The sequence below is a fragment of the Perognathus longimembris genome, chromosome 4, assembly GCF_023159225.1.
Source record: "Perognathus longimembris pacificus isolate PPM17 chromosome 4, ASM2315922v1, whole genome shotgun sequence".
NCBI lineage: Eukaryota > Metazoa > Chordata > Mammalia > Rodentia > Heteromyidae > Perognathus > Perognathus longimembris.
The window spans coordinates 6,368,976-6,390,870 of record NC_063164.1 but is presented as its reverse complement, the minus strand read 5'-3'; the positions used below and the strand labels follow the sequence as shown (position 1 = coordinate 6,390,870).

The window sequence follows — 21,895 nt, the reverse complement described above, 5'->3', positions numbered from 1 at the left end:
AATCCAGATGAACAAGAAAGAGGACAGGGGCTGGGGATATAGCCTAGTGGCAAGAGTGCCTGCCTCGGATACACGAGGCCCTAGGTTCGATTCCCCAGCACCACATATACAGAAAACGGCCAGAAGCGGCGCTGTGGTTCAAGTGGCAGAGTGCTAGCCTTGAGCGGGAAGAAGCCAGGGACAGTGCTCAGGCCCTGAGTCCAAGGCCCAGGACTGGCCAAAAAAAAAAAAAAAGAAAGAGGACAGGAGATTCCCAAGTTTCTAGCACAATTAGGCAGTTCATTGGTCTAGGCGTGCCTATATTGGTTAGAATTTTGTAAAGTTAGCCTTTAAGCTATACTATTTGTAGTTTTATAGACTTTCAATCAGTAGATTGAAAATGAATCATCTGTGCAGTGAAAGTGATAGAAAGTTATTAGGAAAGAAATAGACTCTTGGTAGATTGAAAGTGACTCTTGGAGCTGGGGATATGGCCTAGTGGCAAGAGAGCTTGCCTCGTATACATGAGGCCCTGGGTTCGATTCCCCAGCACCACATATACAGAAAATGGCCAGACGTGGCGCTGTGGCTCAAGTGGCAGAGTGCTAGCCTTGAGCAAAAGGAAGCCAGGGACAGTGCTCAGGCCCTGAGTCCAAGGCCCAGGACTGGCCAAAAAAAAAAAAAAAAAAGAAAGTGACTCTTAACAACCATAATTTCATTCTTGGAAGCCCAGTAACACTAATACTTAGGTATAAACTAAACATTTCTCCTTAAAACTAAATCTTGGCTTACAAGACACCTAGTTCTGGTTCTGTATCTTACAGTCTTTTCTGACTCTACTCATATTCTTCTATAATATGCAGACCTTGTCTGTGACTGCTTTCCTTCTTTACTGCACTTAAACTATTGGCTTTTCTGCTGCTCCCCAAACATGCCAAGTATGCATGGTAAGGCCTTTCAGGAGTTTGTCTACCTTAAGGTAAATACTTAGCATACTTCCTTAACCTTCTGTTGTCTGGTTTAAATGTCACCTTCTCATGGATGCCTACCCAGCCCTGAATTCTGCACCCTCCGATCCTGAATTCAGAATCCCTTACCTTGGGGCTGGGAATATGGCCTAGTGGCAAGAGTGCTTGCCTTGTATACATGACGCCCTGGGTTCAATTCCCCAGCACCACAAATACAGAAAATGGCCAGAAGTGGTGCTGTGGCTCAAGTGGCAGAGTGCTAGCCTTGAGCAAAAAGGAAGCCAGGGACAGTGCTCAGACCCTGAGTTCAAAGCCCAGGACTGGCAAAAAAAAAACAAAAAAAAAACCCCAGAATCCCTTACCTTGATCTCCTTTGAACTTCACCGCTTGGTAATTTATTCACTTATCATGTTAACTGTCTTGTGCTAGAATCCTTCTTGTTCACTAAGTCTATACAGCTTGGAGTTTAACTTGCCTTTCATCAGAATTTAGAAGTTTGGGGTCCTTATTTCTGGGACTCGCCCTCCTTCTCTTCAAGACTCCCATCATCTATATATCAGTAAGTTTGATGGTTTCCCACAGATCTCTTAGGCTCTGTTCCTTTTCATTTTTTTCTTTCTGCCTCTTGGAATAGCTGCGTTTGACCTGTCTTTAGATTTACTGGTTATTATTCTTGGTCTTGTCTTCCCTTTGTTCTTCTGTATCTTTGTCTTCATCATGGTCACTGGCACCTCACCGATCTCAACATAGAAAGTCTTCCTTGTCTCAGCCTTCTAAGTCCTGGGATTATTACAGCTATACCCCACTATGCCTGGTCGGTTGTTTCTTCTGTCCTCTCAGTTCTGCTATTAAACTTTTCATATCAGTTGTTGAGCTTTTCACCTCTATAATTTGTTTGATTTCTTTTCATAATTCTTTCTCTTTGGTGATACATCTCTTTCATTTGGTGATATTTTGTTCTCCCATTTTCTTTAGTTATTTGTTCAGGGTTTAGTTTATGTATGTATGTAAGTATGTATTTATTGTGCCAGGACTGGGGCTTGAACTCAGGACCTGGGCCCTGTCTTTCAGCCTTTTCACTCAGGGCTAGCACTTTAGCCCCACTCCACTTCCAGTCTCATGGTCTTTTCTGCCTCCTCTGGCTCTAAACCTTGAACCTCAGATCTCAGCCTTCTAAGTAGCTAAAATTTACAGATGTGAGCCATGGACACCTGACTGAGTCTGTGGTTTTATTTAAAATAATTGATTTACATCCAAAGCCTGGGCTTCCTCTGGAATAATTTGTTAATTTATTTTTTCTGTGAATGGGCCTATTTGTATGCATGCTTCATAAATTTTGTTGAAAATCAAACAGTTTGAACATTATAATGCAACAATTCAGGAAATCAGATTATCCCCTTTTCTATAGATTTGATGTTTTTCTTGTGGAATGTTGTTTACATCGTGACCTTTTCCAGAATTTTTTTTTCTTTTTGTCTGTCATGGGGCTTGAACTCACGGCCTGGGCCTTGTCCCTGAGTTTTTCACCTCATGGCTAGCAGTCTACCACTTGAGCCACAGAATCACTTCTGGTTTTCTGGTGGTTAATTGGAGATAAGGGTCTCACATACTTTCCTGCCTGGACTAGCTTTGAACCCTGATCCTCAGATCTCAGCCTCCCAAGTAGCTAGGATTACATTATAAGTGTAATCATGGTCGTGTGTGTGCACTAGAGTCTGTGTTCTGTTAGCTTAGTGGTGAGCTGTTGTTTTCATTATCATTATTTAAGTAGCTATACAAAGAGGTTACAGTTCCATAAGTCAGATTACGAGTACAGTGCTTCTTGGTCAGTGTCACCCCTTCATTTGTGTGCTGGTGTTTTGACAGTTCTTTTTTTTCCCCTGAATAATTACTTATTTATTGTCAACGTGATGTACAGAGGAGTTACAGATTCATACGTAAGGCAGTGGGTATATTTCTTGTACAATTGGTTACCTCCTCCCTCATTTCCCCCTTCCCCCTTCCCCTCTCCCCCCATGAGTTGTTCAGTGGGTTTTGTAAGTATTGCTTTTGGAGTTGTTTTTTATCCTTTGTCTCTCAATTTTGATATTCCCTTTCCCTTCTCTAGTCCTAATACCACCATATACAGTATCTAGCGTACTCAGATGAGATACAATGATAGCACAGGGACAGCCACAGGCAGGAGATACAAGAGGATCAACAACAACAAAAAAATCTATGGTTTCACTTGGCGTGTTGAAAGTAATTACAACAGTGATATAACACTCGTTTCCATAACATGGAGTTCATTTCAACATCATCTTATGTGTTCATAAGAGCATAGCTATTGGGCTCTTGGGATCCTCCTCTGTGACTAGCCTAATTTGACAGAGTTCTTAAACACCTTTGCAGGCAGGCAGGCAGGCAGGAAGGAAGGAAGGAAGGAAGGAAGGAAGGAAGGAAGGAAGGAAGGAAGGAAGGAAGGAAGGAAGGAAGGAAGGAAGGAAGGAAGGAAGGAAATCTTGTAGTTTTGCTGATTGACCCTATTGTGGGGCGTCCATTTAGGCTGAGCCGGGCCACTTACACTGTGCTCTTTCCTGCTTTTGTGGAGCCTGCAGTAAAAGCTAAAAGATTTTTCAAGCCTTTTCTGGACAAGCATCCAACTCTGGCTATGTCTGTGGTCTTTCTTCTCTGTTCTCCTGATATTCAGGGGAGTTTCTTAGAGTCCTTATTGCCCCCATTTACCTCCTTCCTAAATCTCTTGTTTCACCAGCTTTCCAGCCTGCTTAGTGCTTATTTGCGTATCGCTGGCCCCAGGCTCCCATGGGGAGGGTGCTCCAGCCTTGGAACCCTGAGTCAAATGAAGGCCAGCCCTTGTACTGGATGTCAAACCAACCACAGTTCTGTGAGAGTTAAGTCTGAATTGTTCCAGAGCTGGTGGCGTTAACATCTATCCCAAGAATGCACCTTGCCAGCTTGACTGTGCTGGGTTCTCCTCTCATAGTCATACGATAGTGATGTCTAAAGTTAGCTCTAGGTTGACCATGTTCAGGTTCAGCTCTAGTTAAAGACTGGTAGTATATACAAGATGTAATTAGTTCTGTTTTGCTGATGTTAGTTACTGATAAACAATCTGGGCTTCATTGGTTCATTATAGGTTGCAAATGGTGATATAATTTTATCATCTCTGAAGTTATTAGGCATTACTTTTAAAAAATTAAACACATAACACCATATGTGTTATTGTGTGTAAAGATTAATGTGCACAAATTTGGCTTTCAGTGAGTGTTTGCATTCTAATCATTGCTTAGAAACATGCCTTTGTCCTTTCAGGGCTGCCTGCTGGAACACTGAAATAAACATAATATTATGGTTTTATTGTATTCTTGAAGAGATGAATGTCTATGCTACTTTATTAATGAACTTGTCATTCCTTGTCTTAACACTTGTTTTTCCTCAAGAATGTGTCTGAGTTGGAGCTGTTATTAGATTGAAAGTGACTCATGTTTTAAAATATACCTTTTAATTTATAGTCCTTACAACCTATTTCAGTCTTTATTGCAGTCCTTCTTGTTCTCCATCAGACTCTTAATATTTGTTGCTTAGCAATTAACTGAAGAAAAGAACTCGAGCTAGGCACTAGTGGCCCATTGTAATCCTAGCTACTTGGGCAGCTAAGACTTAGAGAACCATGGTTCAAAGCCAGGCTGGGCAGAACAATCCTCACCAGCAAAAAGCCAGCCTAGAGTAGTGCAAGCAAGCAGGGCACGAAACATGCTCTAAGTTCACGTGCTGATAACTGGACTGGAGGAGAGATGATTTGAGTTTTGTTTTGTAGTTGTCTTAAGAATCAGATGAGTATTTTATTTTGTTAGCTCTCTCTAAAAAAGATGAAGCAATCTAGAGATCAGAATCCCAAATGTAAGTATAGGCATAAACTCAAATGCAGCAGGGCATAGCTGGTTTGTGCCAGTAAACTTAGCTACTCAGGAAGCACAGATCTGAGGATTGGGGGTTTGAATCCATCCTTGGCAGGAAATTCTGTGAGACTCTTATCTCCATTTAACCATCAAAAAGCCCTAAGTGGAGCTGTGGTTCAAATGGTAGAACACTAGCCTTGAGCAAAAATCTCAGGGACAGCACCCCAACCCCTGAGTTCAAACCCCAGGACGGGCACCAAAAAAACTAAACTAAGCTAAACACCTCAAACTACAGCATTTTCACAGATTAAACTAAATTCCTGGTTCTGGTCTGAAGCCAATTTCTAGTTCTGTACCTAAATGATGTAGCATAGAATTTTATTTCACTACACTATCAGCTCTCTGCAGCAGACATGAAAGGGAGCAGATACTGTTTTATGGATGAAACAAGCCTCAGAGAGTTTCAGTGCTTGTCACTGTTAATAAATGGCTGTACTAAAATTGGAGTCCAAGTCCTTCTGAGTTGAAGTCTCTTGTTCTCTCTACCACAACAAACAGAAGAAAAGGGAAAGTTAGAGGACATTTATGGAGATCCTAAGGATTTCACTTGACATGGCTGGCTGATTACTTGTGGGGATTATGTAGATGAATGTCCTTGTTGGGGGGGGTCCCCTTTCTTCCTCTTTCTCTAAAATGACTGTAGTGTCTCTGGCATATTTTGTTTTAGATATCCAACCGGCTCTTAGTCATTCAGGATAACTATTCAATTTTCTGGAATCTCTTAGAGAGTACAAAGGACTTAAATAGAGGCATATACACAACACAACAGGAATGTGTTGTGTTAGTGCTCTGACATTGTGGAACTTAAACTAATGAAAATTATTGTAAATTAAGAATTCTACCAGGGAACTATCCTAAGGTTTGTAACTTCAAAAATTATTTTGTGATGACCCTTGTTAGGAGGAAGAATGTTTCCGTGTATGTGCATGTATTACTCTGTTTTTCCTCTATTAGTGAAGATGGATGAGGAGGAGAAAAGCCACCACGTTCTTGAAAATGTCTTGATTTATGGATGTGATTTAATGTTGGGGCTGCAGCAAATATTCAATAGGAAAAACAGTAGTTAAAAGCCAGTGTGTTGAAAGAAAGGAATTCCTACGTGTGGTTTATGGTGGGATGCTATGTCAGCGTCTGGGCACATGGCCTTGCACAGTTCCTGCTTTGTGAAAGGCTTGTTCAAATAGTCATCCTGGCAGAATGGCTGTTAGCTACAGACATGAAATTGTACTGAAACACAAAACCGGAGTTGGGTTCCTATTTCTGCGTGTATAGCTTCTTTTCATTATGAAGTAAATTACATACTTGGGATTAAAATATTGCTTTTACTGTTGCTGCTTATAGTTTTGTTTCTAAAAACATGTAAGAGTGATATGATTGGGGTTTTTTTCATTTTCTTTACATGATACTATGTAAGCTAAAATTTAAAACCTAAAAGGATACATTTCTTTTTTTAATATGGGAATACTAGACTCCCAAAATAGCATCTACACATTATGGCAGAGGTTAGGGGTTAGAAGGAGTAACTCTCATCCAAAAAGTGATTTAGAATCTACATTATCAGGTGATTGGCAGATTGTCACTAACAAGGCCTAAATGAGCTTAAATCAGGACTCCGTTTTCTCAAATGTTTGTTGTCATTTAAACCACTTTATACATAACAAGCACTTAGTTATTATGACTCACCAGACCTAATCATGAGGTGTAATGATACAGAGAGACTGCTACAAATAATATGTATTTATACTGTATGTTTCGGAGCTCTTTGATATACGTGATCTTATTTGGTCTCTGGGACAGCTAGCCTACTAGTGCAACTGTACTCATAAAACACATTTGCTTCATTAGCAAGACTAAACAGATTAGAGCATGAGCAAAAGGAGGCCATCGGAAAGAGTAGAACTTTAGAGAATAAAACGACACATCCATCCACTGGAGTGGATTTGACAAAGAAAGGGGAAGGTTAAGGGTTGGAGACTTACTATTAAAAAGCTTGGATACCTGCTGTGTCAGTATTCCTGGTGTTTTATTTTCAGTGTTGTGTCTCATTTGTAGTTTACTCCACTACTTTTTCTTCAAGCTTTCTTCTTTTGCTCACACTTAAGTCTGTGCTCGGTAGTCCCAGTGCCAGCACAGGTCTCGCCTGTGCCCTCTAGCTGACTCCTCTGAGATACTTCCTACTCCAACGTCAGAGTGCTCAAATAGAGAACACTTGGGTAGACTTTATGACATACTGCTCACATGTATATTAAAACTATCCCTGGTTTTGATTTTCTAGCTGGATTATAAATTGAGACAGAAAGGGATCACAAAGGGTTTGGTAGATTTCTGAGTGTTCAGTCATCAAACCTTAAACCTAAAAGAAGATTCTTGTTGGTGAATTCTCTATAAATTGAGTTTGAATCCCTTTGCCTCTTCCTAAGTAATTTTAAAAAATGTCATAGTTATGTAGAACATAGAGTCTCATCCCTTAGTCCTTGATACTTGAATATTAAGTGATTTTATTAGGTGGAAAGATGTGTAAATTTATCAGGATTTAGGTATCATTTCTGGGAAGAACTTTAAATTCTTAGTCTGCTTAGGAGTGAAGAAAGTTACATGATGGTGATGTCGATTTTAAGTTGTAGAATAACTCTCTAGCATTCTTTGGTATCATGTTTACTTCATAGGAATATTACTCATTGAAGTTGTCCTGAAGTACAGGCATTCATTTAAATCTGTGATAACTGCTTCACTTCTAGAAGCCAAGCCATAGCATTATAAAAATGGAACTGACTTTATAAAAGTTGGAGTCTTTTTTTTTTTTCAGATATGGAATGAGACTTTCAAAGTGATTAAACTTTGTCTAAATTGGTACGGCAAACAAAATAGGATCTAGAATATGGATGTCATATATATTATATATATAAAACTTTATTACTTTTTATTTCTTAACCATTAACTGAAAAGGTTTGTTTTTACTTTTTTTTTCTATCAGTTACTTTGGTTTTTTTTTTTCCTGTACTAGGGTTTAAACTCAGAGCCTTGGGCTCACTCAGCTTGTTTGCTTGGCAGGCACTTAACACTTGAACCATGCCTCCAATCCTGGGTTTTTAGTATTTATTTTGGAGATGGACTCTACTGGTTTTTCTGCCTGGGCTTGCTTTGAACTCCTGAGTAGCTCAGACTACAGGCATGAGCCAGCAGCGCCCAGATTATCTACACATTTTTACAGAATTCTTACAGAATAATCAAAAATACCTCCAAGGCTCAAAATCCCCAGTTTTCTGGAAGTTTCCATCTCACCTTCTTGTAGTGACTACCCTAGTCCTGCAGCCTCTCAAGGTTAGCCACTGGAACAGGAAGAAGAGTCAGGATTCCATTAGTCAGGTTTGGCCTGTTCTTGTGATTGCTGCAAATATGAAGAGTATGGGGAGCAGGAGAGGAAGAAAAAACTTAACTAAAATAAAGAAAATAATTACCTAAGACTTGTATTAACCATGCTGGTATATGACTAGGGTAACACTACAGTATCTAAAATAGTCTTTCACGCAGCTCTAGAAACATCTGTAACAGGACATCTATAACAGGACTTGGGGAGCAGAAGGCACAGTGACCAGGAGAGTGGCTCTGGAGCAGTGTGCTGTCCCTCACTCACGTGGCCATTTGTCTCTGTGGAGAGAACCAGAGAATGACTGGAATGCAAAGCTGTGGTTAAAGCTAAATTTCCACTATCACCAATTAGAATTGTTGGAAGTCTTAATTCTGCAGTTTATTTGTCAAGCACTCTGTTGATTCCCATAATCTTTAAAACAAACCTGCCCCAAAAAATCTTTATTAAAGTTCTTCCAATTTTATGTATGATATGTTACCTATAACAGTGCCTTCTACTCTGTTTCTCCTCAGGACCCCTGAACAGTGCCCAAGTGTGGTTTCTTTGTTGTCAGAAAGTTACAACCCTCATGTGCGCTACGGAGCAGCCATGGCCCTGGGGATCTGCTGCGCTGGCACAGGAAACAAGGTAAAGCTCAAAGCCAATGGGGTCGGTTCTTTCCTGGCGCCAGACTGTTTTCCCTTGTAGAAAAGTTTATGTAACAGCTGTATAAATACAAGAGTGGTCTGATGTCAAAGACTGAACTTGCCTCGCACAGCTTCCCAGTACTCCCTCATAGTTTTCTTTTTCCCCCTCCTTTAACTGTTCTAATCATTTTACATGGTTATTTTCAGTGTTTAATTTGTATAGTTGGTATTAGAGAAAACAAGATTCTCACCTGAAGCCAACAAAATCAGCTCATTTAGCCTGGCGCTGGTGGCTCATGTCTGTAATCCTAGCTACTCAGGAGGCTGAGATCTGAAGGTTGCTGTTCTAAGCCAGCCCAGGCAGGAACGTCCATGAGACTCTTATCTACAATTAATCACCAAAAGACCAGAAGTGGTGCTATGGCTCAAAGTGATAGTACTAGCATTGAACAAAAAAAAGCTGAGGGACAAGCACCGGGGCCCTGAGTTCAAGCCCAACAATTAATAGAATGGAAGGGAAGGGAGAGAAAGAAATTCACTATTGCTTAACTAAATAACAAAGTTTTCCTTTGTTTTGCCGCTATTTTAAATTATCTAGGATAGATTCCTAGAAGTCAAATTCTTGTTTCATATTGCCAAATTACCTTCTTCAGTATTTGACTGGGTTAGATTTTTTTTTTTCATTTTTCATTATTTAACTGATTCATAAAAACAAAATGAGCTGGGTGCTGTTGGCTTATGCTTATAGTCCTGGCTACTCAGGAGGCTGAGATTTGAAGATCGCAGTTCAAAGCCAGCAGGAAAGTACATGAGAATCTTATCTCCAGTTAGCCACCAGAAAACCAGAAGTGTTGCTGTGGCTCAAAGTGGTAGCACTCTAGCCTTGAGCACAAAAGCATAGGGACGATGCCTAGACCCTGAGTTCAAGCCCCACAACCAACCAAAAAATAATGTGTTGGCATTTTTTTAATGCCAGTACCGGGTCTTGAACTCAGGACCTAATTCTTTCATTTACTGGTACTCTGTCACCTCCATATCCCTCTTTTTGCTGGCCAATTAAAGATAAGAGTCCATATCTAACAGACTTTGCTTCCTGGGCTGGCTTTGATCGGGTGATCCTTATATCTTAGCCTATGATTAGCTATTACAGGTATGAGCCACTGGCACTTGGCTAATACTGTGGTTAATGAGGTGCCATGTTCATAATGTTGAAATCAGGTCAAACACTTTTATAGTGAAAGCATTCTGAATCTGTGCTTCTGGTGTTTAAAAATACACAGTACATAATAGTTATCTGTAGTCAGCCTGTTATACACCCTGAATCAGAACTTTTTATTTCACTCTACCTTAATACTAGCCATTGATCAACACCGCTCCCCTCCTTCACTACCACCTTCTTCCACAATTCCCTATTGATGAACAAGCAGTATCCACAGCATTGACATAATCATCACTCTTTGCCTCTGATAGGCACATGCCTATGTTTTCTTATAGTAGTTCCAAGGTCTTTGACTCATTTTAAATTGACTTTTATACAGACGGACCCAGTTTCAGTCTTTCACATGAAGCTATCCAATTTTCCAAGAGTCTTTCACTGAAAAAGCTATCTTTTCTCTACGTGTTTTTGTCAAGAACCAAAAGGCTATAGCTGGAGGAGCTTATTTCTGGGGCTTTTATTCCATCTCTTTGTGTCTGCTTTCCTACCAGAATCATGCTGTTTTTGTTACAATGACTTGTTTTTGCTACGGTCTTTGATGCTCATATGAATTTTTATGATTGGTTTTTCTGTTTCAAGTGATCATTGGAATTTTGATGGAGATTTCTTTAAGTAGATTATTTTCAGTAAGATGATCACTTTCACAATATTCTCCCAGTCTGTACAATCAAAAATGGAGGTCTTTCCATCTTCTGTCTTCATCTTTCTTCATTGTTCTGTAGGTTTCATTATAGGGTTGTTTTCTCACTTGGTTCCTGATATTTAATCTTTTTGAGGTTATTGTAAATGAGATTGTTGTCTTTGTTTTTTGGCCTATTATTACATTAAAAAGCTGAGTTTTGTGTATGGATTTTGTATCATGATACTTTGCTGAGAGCGTTGGTCAGATCTAAGAATTTTTTGGTGGAGTCTTCAGGTCTTATGGATAGGGTAAGGAAAGAGTAGAGAAGGAATAGTTTGCAAGGGAGTCAGTGGGGAAAAGCAGTCCTAGATTATAGTGGAAAGAAAAGGAGAAAAGAAAAAGGGGATAAGGGGATGACTGACTGTATAAAACTAGAGTAGTAAGAAAGAGAAGGACTGGGAACATGGCTTAGTGGTAGAGTGCCTACCTAGCATGTATGAAGACCTGGGTTCCATTCCTCAGTACCACATACACAGAAAAAGCTGGAAGTGGCGCTGTGGCTCAAGAGGTAGAGTGCTAGCCTTGAGCAAAAAGAAGTCAGGGACAGTGCTTAGGCCCTGAGCTCAAGTACCAGGACTGACACACACACACACACATATACGCACACACAGATCTGTTTAATATGCTGGAGAGCTAGCTGTTCATGTGCCATTTTAGGTGAGTTGGAGTCTTTCTGGCTTTGCTGTTCTCTGTATTCTGCAGCCCTCTTCCTAATAGTTGGTGCAAGGTGGCAAGGGGACAAAGGGAGGCAGTTACAGGGGCTGGCGCAGAGATTCTCAGCCCTTTTGATTGGGGTAGGTTGGTCTGTGGCATGATGGGGATCAGATCCCTAGCCCTTTTTCCTGCTGGCTTGGGGAGCTCCTTCACCCACCACCTATGCCCTGGCACACAATTTCTTTGGCCCTTATCACTGTTTTTGTGGACACTGGCAGCTGCTGCACCTTCCGTGGCCCGTACAGAAGGGTATTAGCAGGCTGTCAGGGCTCGGTTAGGCTCCCTCTTGCAGAGACACATGGGAGCAGAGCTGGCTGGTTGTTGGGGCTCCATAGGGTGCCCTCCCTGGCATGGACAAGTTTGTTGAGGCCTGGCCGGGAGCTATTCCTGGCACTGCTGTGGTGGGGGCTACGAGGGGACACTCACTGTCCCCCAGCGTCAGAAGAGTCCCGGCAGAGTCCTGTAGTAACCTCACAGTGAAGCGTTGTCTGAATGTGGCAGTGCTGGTGCGCACTCCTGTGGCTGTGTTTGTAAGACTTAAACTTCTCAGACTGTAGGCTGCCGCTGCAGCCAGACCACTACTCTCTCAGGTTTAGAATCCTATCATCTGCATATCGATCATTTGACTTCTTCCTCTCCTATCTGAATCTCTTTTCTTTCTCTTAAATTTAAATTTAATATTAAATAAGAGGGAAGGGAGTAGACACCCTTGTCTCATTCCTGACTTTAAAGGGAATTTTTCCTCCATTTAATAGGATGTTGGGTGTAAATTTGTTATACATAGTTTTTATTATGTTAAGTTTCTAGTTTGTTCATGGTTTTTATCAGGAAGGGATGTTGGATTTTACCCAAAGCCTTTTCTGCAACTAAGATGATCATGTGATTCTTGTCCTTTATTCTGTTTATATTTGATAGTACACATACAAGTTTGTGTGAAACACTTCCATATCCCTGGAATAAAAACAACTTGATCATGGTGCATGACTATTTTAATGTGTTGTTGAATTTGAATTGTAAGTACTTTATTAAGATAGTGATCATCAGGTATATTTAGTTTGGAATTCTCTTTTTCTGTTGTGTCATTATCCAGTTTGGGTATTCTGGTAATACTGGCTTTATAGAATGAGTTTTGTAGCATTCTTTCCTTTTCTGTTTTATGGAATAGTTTCAGTAGCATCAGTGTTGATTCTTCCTTGAATGTCTGGTAGAGTTCAGCAGTAAATCTGTCTGATCCTGGACTTTTCTTTGGGAGTCTCTATTACTGCTTCAATCTTGTTGATTATTGTAGATCTGTGTATATTTTCTCGGGTTTGGTAGGTCAGATGGCTCTAGAAATTTATCCATTTCCTCTGTAGTTTCCAGTTTCTTATAACATAATGAACAAAATTTTTTTGAAATATTCCCTAATGGTCCTCTGAATTTCATTGGCATTTGTTATGCTATTCCCTTTTCATTCCTAGTTTTTGTTTGTTTGTTTGTTTTGTTTTTTTGTTTTTGTTTTTTTTGCTGGTTCTGGATCTTGAACTTAGGGTCTAGATGCTGTCCCTGAGCCTCTTTGTGCTCAAGGCTAGTGCTCTGCTACTTGTACACAGCTTCACTTCCACAGCTTTTTCTGACTGGTTTATTGGAGATAAAGTTTCATGGACTTTTCTGCCTGGGCTGGCTTCACACCATGATCCTTAGATCTCAGCCTCCAGAGTATAGCTAGGATTACAGGTGTGAGCCACTGGTGCCCTGTTCATTCCTGGTTTTTATGAATTTAGGTCTCCTTCTTTTGGTTTGTTTGGCTAATGGCTTATCAATCTTGTTATCTTTTGAAAGAATGAACTCTTTCTTTCATTATTCTTTGTTGTTTCTTTTTGTCTCCGTTAATTTGTTGCCCTGATTTTTATCGCTTCTTTTCACCTTCTGGTATGGGGTTTGCTTATCTAACAGCTTAAGGAGAATCATTTGGTTATTTATTTGGGCATGTTTATTTGAGCTCTTTCTGGTTTTATAATGTAGGCCCTTAACAACAAATGTTCTGGTGAGTTGTGTGTTTTTATTTTATTCTAAGATTTTTTGATTTAGCACTTGTTTATTCCATGACTACTGCTCATTCAGATGTATACTCTTTAGTCTTCATGTGTTTTTATATTTTCTGTAATATCTTTTGTTGTTAATTTCTACTTTTATTCCATTGTGGTCTGATAAAGGAAAGTACTTCAATTTTCCTGTGTTTGTAAAGACTTGATTTATGTCCTCAACTAGGATTTATTTTGGAGAAGGTTCTGTGGGCTGCTGAGAAGAAAGTATATTCTGTGCTGTTGCATGGAATATTCTGTAGATGTCTGTAAAGTACATTTGATCTGTGGTATCATTTAATTGTGAAGTAGTTGGTGGTGGTAATGGTGGTGGTGTCTGTGTGTATATTGGGGCCTAAGACTCAGAACCTTGTGATCTCAGCTTTTCCAAAACCTCAAGGCTGGCACTTGACCACTTGATTCACACCTCTGCTTCCAGCTTTTTGCTGTTTAGTTGGAGATTAAGGGTCTCTCAGAGTTTGCCCAGTTTGGCTTTGAATCATATCATGGACTTCAGATCTCAGCCTCCTCAGTAGTGAGGATTATAAGGCATGAGCCCCTAGCATCCCACTAATTCTCATTTATTAATTTTTTTAAAATCAAAATGACCTATCTTCTGGTGAGGGTGAGATACTGAAGTCATTCACTATTGTTGTTTTGATGTCTACCTGTGTTTTTATGTCCAGTAGTGTTTGTTTTATGAAGCTGCAAGTCCCAACATTTGGTGTATATGTGTTTACAATTGTTATATCCTCTTGGTGGATTATTCCTTTTATCAATGTGAAGTGACCTAGTAACTTTATCTAGTCACATATTACTCAAGTTATGAATCAAATAGATTTTTTTAGTATATTGGCAAGGATTGTATAAAAAATTATAAAGATATTTTATCCTGTGCGTCTCTGCGCTGTCTTCATTACCACCTGACATGTTTGACTGTTTAGCTACTGTCTAAACAACATGATCACTGCTACAACTACATATCTTCCTGACAATTTTTTGGAGGAGTTTCTGACATATAAGAATGTATCTTCTGGGCTGGGAATATGGCCTAGTGGCAAGAGTGCTCGCCTCCCATAGATGAAGCCTTGGGTTCAATTCCCCAGCACCACATATACAGAAAACGGCCAGAAGTGGTACTGTGGCTCAAGTGGCAGAGTGCTATCCTTGAGCAAAAAGAAGCCAGGGACAGTGCTCAGGCCCTGAGTCCAAGCCCCAGGACTGGCAAAAAAAAACAACAACCAAGAATGTATCTTTTGTTTTATTATAGAGGTCATTGCACTTTGTAGAAACTGGCCTTTATTTTTTTCCCCTACAATATATCTTCTGTATACAAGGGAAAAATATTTTTGGACGTTTTACTTGCCATTTTTTTCTCTTCTGTCTTTAATTGACATTTATGTCAGACCTCATACATTAAATACAAATTAGATTTTCTTTTCTTTCCAGATTATTCTACACTTAATATAATATCTAGGAGCAAATGTTCTCTGAGACACAGCATCTGACAAGTTAATCCAATGAAAAATGTTTATTGCTTAGACTTAAACAAGTCTGCTTTATTTCTAGATAATTTTGTAAGACCTAGGTATCAATAGATACCTGTTTTGTCATAACTGCTTCATAAAGAATAGCAGTATATGTTTACACTGTGTTTGGTGGTATATGCCTGTAATCCTAGCTATTCAGGAAACCCAGGCCTAAGGATTGCAAGTTCAAGACCAGCCTAGGCAACTTATCCAGACCTTGTCCCAAAACAAAATCAGAAGAGTGGAGTCTAGTTCAATGATGTACTGGTAGAAATGTCTAAGATGTGCTAAGCAGTGGACTCCATCCCCATTGCTAAAAAAATCAAAATACGAATAACTGTTTGAAAACCTATTCCTCTGTACGATATCATCACACTTTTCACTGAAGAGATAGAATATACATATCTGGTGTGTATCACTGTTAATAACTCTAATTTTAAAAAGTATTTTAAGTCCACATGTGAAATCTAAAGTCATCTCCTGCTGCCCCCAAAAGAAAAGGATTCAATGTAGTATTTTCTTGGTTCCTAGAGTGAAGGATACATAGTAAATAATCTACTGGATCTAGAAATAAGTGTGGTAATACTGTAAATCCATTTTTTCTGGTCCTCATAGGTATTTTCTTATTGAAAAGTGGTAGTTGATACTTGCCAAAAGTCTGTGAGGTGTCACAAAATTGTATGGAGGCACTGAACAGATGCTAGGACAGTGTGCATATTTTGTTTTGTTTGTTGCAACGTACCTAGAGCTTTTGTTATGATACTTAAATCCCTATACTTGTGTACATTTTGAGTCAACCAGATGGGCAATAAATATATTGCTCTTATTTAATTGAGGAATCCTGGTTTTTTTTTTTTTTTGGCCAGTCCTGGGCCTTGGACTCAGGGCCTGAGCACTGTCCCTGGCTTCCTTTTTGCTCAAGGCTAGCATTCTGCCACTTGAGCCACAGCGCCACTTCTGGCCGTTTTCTGTATATGTGGTGCTGGGGAATCGAACCCAGGGCCTCATGTATACGAGGCAAGCTCTCTTGCCACTAGGCCATATCCCCAGCCCTTTTTTTTTTTTTTTTTTTAAATAAAGCTGCTGTATTGGAGAAATAACAGAGTTTAGAAAACCCCACTGCATAGTGTTCTTTACTTGCAACAATTAAATACATGCTGGTCTATTAATTTGTTTCCCATTAAGTAGAATCTATCTTATTTTGGGTGGGAGGGCAGGTGGGTTTGTTTAGTTTGTTTTTTGGTGCTGGTCCTGGGTCTTGAACTCAGGGCCTAGGAGCTAGCTGTCTCTGAGGTTTTTTGTTTTTTTTTTGTTTGTTTGTTTTTTGTTTTTTTTTTTGCTCAAGACTAGTGCTCTACCACTTCAGCCACAACTCCACTTCAGCTTATTTTTGTGATTAATTGTAGATAAGAGTCTCACAGACTTCCCTGCTGGGCTGGCTTTGAATTATAATCCTCAGAACTCAGCCTCCTAAGTAGCAAGGATTAAAAGTACCAGTGACAATTGGCACCTGGCCTTCCATAATTTCTGTATAACCTCTTTTACCTGAAGACAGGAGCACTCCAGTTCTACCATACTCATTGCCTTTCACTTACAATACATTTCTAAACTTTTGTACTCCCAAGAAGTAAATTAGCTCGTTACTATACTGTTAGATGAAAATAAAGCTTTTGTTGTTGTTTTTGTTACTACTTTCAGGAAGCAATTAATTTGCTAGAACCAATGACAAATGACCCTGTGAACTACGTGAGGCAGGGTGCACTCATAGCTTCGGCTCTCATCATGATCCAGCAGACCGAAATCACCTGTCCCAAGGTAAGCAAACAAAACAGTTCCCTGTGAGAAAACTGGCTCAGAATTCCCTTCACTGATTTGCCTTCTTTAGAGGGTATTTTTACTTGAAATATACTGAACACTGAAGTCACAGGAAATAAAGAGTACGATTTTAGGCACAGAGAACAGGAAACGTGTAAATGTAGAGTATTGCTTAAATGCATGATTCATGGATTTATACACTGTGTTAATTTAAGTGGATAGTAATCATTGTAAACGTAGAACTCATGACAAAATCTTGAACCTTATTGCCTCTCAATGTTCTCTAAAGCTTTTTTAGTGGGAATGACTTGGTACTCTGGTATAGGGTGTAAATTCAAATCATCCTTGACTTTTTGATCCATCCTTCTGAGGCAATAAAGAGTCTTTTAGTTGCTATATAGTACAACTTAAATTTTCAGAAGTATATCCACATTCTGTATTGGAATGTCTCTGCTCCACTGGTGATCATCTTGGGCAGAGTTCAAATCTCTCAGGACAGCTTTCTTTCACACTTGACTCACATCCATACCACAGTAATGCTCTTTTTTTTTTTTTTAAATCAAGTGTTTTTCTTTTTTGTTTTATTGTTATTGTAAAGGTGATTTACAGAGGAGTTGACAGTTATATAAGTTAGGTAATGAGTATATTTCTTTCTTTTTTTTTTTTTTTGGCCAGTCCTGGGCCTTGGACTCAGGGCCTGAGCACTGTCCCTGGCTTCTTCCCGCTCAAGGCTAGCACTCTGCCACTTGAGCCACAGCGCCGCTTCTGGCCGTTTTCTGCATATGTGGTGCTGGGGAATCGAACCTAGGGCCTCGTGTATCCGAGGCAGGCACTCTTGCCACTAGGCTATATCCCCAGCCCCCCACAGAAATGCTCTTGAATATTTTGCTGCCTTTGGGGGTAGGAATAATAAATAGGCTTTCAGTGCTAGTGTCTCAGTGATAGCTGATGTCTCACTTCATGTCAGATGTCAGTGCACAGTAATTCCTGATCATATTGGGTGCTGTATATGATCTTTCTGGAGCCCTTTCTTAGACTTGAAGTGATGGGAAAAGACAATCCCAACTCTCCCCAAATATCCTCTTCCCCCCTCTAGGTGTCTTCTTTTGTTTGGTTTTATTTTTGTTGCCAGTTCTGGGGCTTAAACTCAGGGCCTGAGCACTGTCCCTGGCTTCTTTTTGCTCAAGGCTAGTAGCACTCTACCTCTTGAACCACAGTGCCACTTCCAGCTTTTTCTATATATGTGGTGCTGAGGAATCCAACCCAGGGCTTCATGTATATGAGGCAAGCACTTTACCACTAGGGCATATTCCCAGCTCTAGGTGTCTTCTTAACAGGTTTTGAGACTTGTGTTTTAAATTTTATTCGTGTCAATCTCTCAGGCCCCATGTTAATGTTTGGGACTTAATGTCATCTTTGCATATCAACCAAAGTTTTGCATTCAGCTGGGAAAACAAAAGGGGGCTGAGAATATGGCCTAGTGGCAAGAGTGCTTGCCTCATATACATGAAGCTCTGGGTTCAGTTCCTCAGCACCACATATATAGAAAACGGCCAGAAGTGGCACTGTGGCTCAAGTGGCAGAGTGCTAGCCTTGAGCAAAAAGAAGCCAGGGATAGTGCTCAGGTCCTGAGCCCAAGGCCCAGGACTGGCAAAAACGAAAAAAAAAGGGGGGGGGCCCATTCCTCTTCCTGTCTTGGTTTTTCTGTGTATATACCTCAGACTGTCACATGTATGTGTATATATGTAAATCTACATATACTAAAATTATGCTTTATATATTAAATAGGATTATTTCTTCAAATTCTTAAACTTAGAGCTCTTAGCAGCCTTGTATTAGTTCTGTTTATATATGTAAGAACCAGTTTTTTGTTTTTGTTTTTGCTTTTGGCCAGTCCTGGGCTTTGGACTCAGGGCCTGAGCACTGTCCCTGGCTTCCTTTTTGCTCAAGGCTAGCACTCTGCCACTTGAGCCACAGCGCCACTTCTGGCCGTTTTCTGTATATGTGGTGCTGGGGAATCAAACCCAGGGCCTCATGTATACGAGGCAAGCTCTCTCGCCACTAGGCCATATCCCCAGCCCAAGAAGCAGTTTTTTAGGTTAAAGAAAAAGTAGGGCCTGGGAATGTGGCCTAGTGGTAGAGTGCTTGCCTTGCATTCATGAAGCCCTGGGTTTGATTATTCAGCACCATATATATACAGAAAAAACCAGAAGTGGCACTGTGGCTCAAGTGGTAGAGTGCTAGCCTTGAGCAAAAAGAAGCCAGGGACAGTGCTCAGGCCCTGAGTTCAAGCCCCAGGACTGGCAAAAAAAAAAAAAAAGTTGGTAGTCAAATATTAATGTTACATTCAATTCTTCTTTATCAAGCAGATATAGAACACCCTCATTTTCAGCAAAAGTATAGAATTTCATTTAAGTTTAGCTTCTAAGCAGTTACTATCATTTGACTTTTTATCCTGATTTTATGGTGTATTATTTAAAAAACTTCTAAAGCATAAACATCTTTCAAACATTTTGAAATATAGCAGCTATCATGAGTAGCTTTTATTTCTGCTTTTGATCTTGTACTGAGCTTTTGGAGCTTATCCAACTGAATAATGTCATTAAAGAAGCAAGTGTAGGAATGTACCTCCTTGAACAGTCAGATGTGTTGATATTTTTTTCACATTGGTCTCATGTACACGTTATTTACATTATCAACAAGATAAAATGTTTTACCCTTCTCTACCATCTTTGAATCCTTTGGGGATAAGGTAAAACAAATCATATAGTTTGAAGGGGAAAAAAGTTCAACCCTAAAATGATTTATATTTAGAAATAATGAAAATGTACAGCAGTTCATATAATTTAACATTTTTAATAACTCCAAGTTACATTGTTGATGAAAGCCATAGCTGGGTGAATAGATAGAGTTATACTCCCATCTTCAGGTTATATCAGAATATTGAGATTAATTAACAGTTTTGAAATGAGGGCTAAGAGTAAGGCTCAGGTGATAGAGTGCTTACTTAGCACAAAATGCTGAGTTCAAAACTCAATTAGCATTCAGAAAGGAAAAGAAAAGAGTGTTGAAATGAACCTGTAGTGTAGCCTTTGCCATTGATATAAACCTAAGTGTGCAGTTGTGGTTGTTTTCACAGTGAATACAAAAGCGTATTTATTGACAGTGTCTCTATTTCTGAAGAAATGTAAATTCTTTGCTGATTTATGGAGAGTCCTACCCCATACATTTATTTACATTTCCAAAGCACAGAAAAGACACTTAATTCCATCAAAAATTGTAATCCTCCCTCAAAAGAATCTGGGAATGTAGTTTAGCAGTAGAGTGCTTGCCTAGCATGCACGAAGCCCTGGGCTGAGTTCCATTCCTCAGCACCACGTAAACAGAAAAAGCCAGAAGTGGCACTGTGACTCAAGAGGTAGAGTGCCAGCCTTGAGGAAAAAAAAAAAAAAATCCAAAAAGAGAAACTAGATGTTTTGTGAGATTCATTGTGGAAATTTCCAAAGGAAATGTTTTTGTGTAATATTAAGTGCAGCTCCATGCCATTTTGTGCTCTATATATTGTGGTCTTAGTTGAAGAAACTCTAATACATCTTTGCTTTGTTTCTGTTAGTTCAAATCATAAACATAGACCAACATACATAAACCCCTGGATTGTTAAAAGCCCAATTAGAAAGACCTTTAGGGTCATGTTTATAGAATAGCATCCTTTTATAGGTCCTCAGCACTAGTTTTTCTTAAAAATCCAAGTCTTCCCCTTTTGTGTGTGTGTATGTTTTTTCTTTTTTGTCAGTCCTGGGGCTTGGACTCAGTCTGTCCCTGGCTTGTTTTTGCTCAGAGCTAGTCTTGAGCCACAGCGCCACTTCTGGCCCTTTCCATATATGTGGTGCTGAGGAATCAAACCCAACCCAGGGCTTCGTGCATGCTAGGCAAGCACTCTACCATATTCCCAGCCCTCAGATAGATCCTTGATATGCAGCTTCATTTCTGTAATCAAGACAGAAAAAGGTAGAAAGGAGTTAACTCACATGATAAGTACCAGCAAAAATGATCCCAAAGAATTTTGTTCCTTTCTGCCTGACATCTAAAAGTTTTTTTCAATACAAGGCATAAAAATTAGAACATGGGGGAGGGGAGAATGAGGGAGGAGGTAACAAACAGTACAAGAAATCTATCCAGTGCCTAACGTATGAAACTGTAACCTCTCTGTATATCAGTTTGACAATAAAAATTTTAAAAAAAATTAGAACATGGTGAATGAATATTGAAAATACAGGATTTTAGAAAAGATAGATTTTAGATATTTATACATAATGGAAAATATAGAACACAGAGTAACCTAAAATTTTCATTGCCTTTCCTAAGTTTATCATAATATAAAATGAGGCATTAAATGTATCTTCATGTATGAATTCTACTTTTTGCTAGGGGGGAGATACAGTGACAGTAAGAAAGTTGTAATCCTCACCCTAATTACCACTGTCTGTGATGACCCAATAGTTGTTAAATTAAACCTATATTTAATTAATTTGAACATGTACATAGTAAGTATTTTATATTGTAAAGATAGAATATTTTTTTGTAAAAAAGATCTGATGTTCCTCTTGCCTAAGGTCTTCTGGCCTTTGGTCTGTTCTAGAAAAACCACTTGCCAATGATTGTTTCCACTGTTTATGTCATTCTTCCCATCTGAAAATAGAGGGAGTAAACCAGGTGATCTCCAAGTTGTCTTCTGAACTTCAAACACAGTCTTAATGTACAAAAATAAAAATTCAAGGAAATGTTTCATATAGGAGAGAGCAGCATAGAGAAGAAACTCAGTAAAGGCTGTTAATCAATAGAGGTGGCAGGAGATAGACTCTGTAAGTGGGTGAAGACCAGTTGGAACAGACTGGGCTAGGAGGGGAAGTCAAATACTGTCAGGAGAGAGTATTTGCAATTATGAAAATAAAACCAGGAAACCTGTTGGAGATG

General features: G+C 39.5%; 1 protein-coding gene across 1 annotated transcript in view; it reads left to right on the top strand.

Moving 5' to 3' along the window:
* The window catches only part of Psmd1 (proteasome 26S subunit, non-ATPase 1), a 97,419-nt gene that overhangs the window by 60,843 nt on the left and 14,681 nt on the right, over positions 1–21,895 (top strand). Inside the window, exons 17-18 of the mRNA XM_048344543.1 lie at positions 8,789–8,903; positions 16,805–16,921. Coding sequence (XP_048200500.1) covers positions 8,789–8,903; positions 16,805–16,921 — 232 coding nt within the window. The remainder of the gene's footprint in view (positions 1–8,788; positions 8,904–16,804; positions 16,922–21,895) is intronic.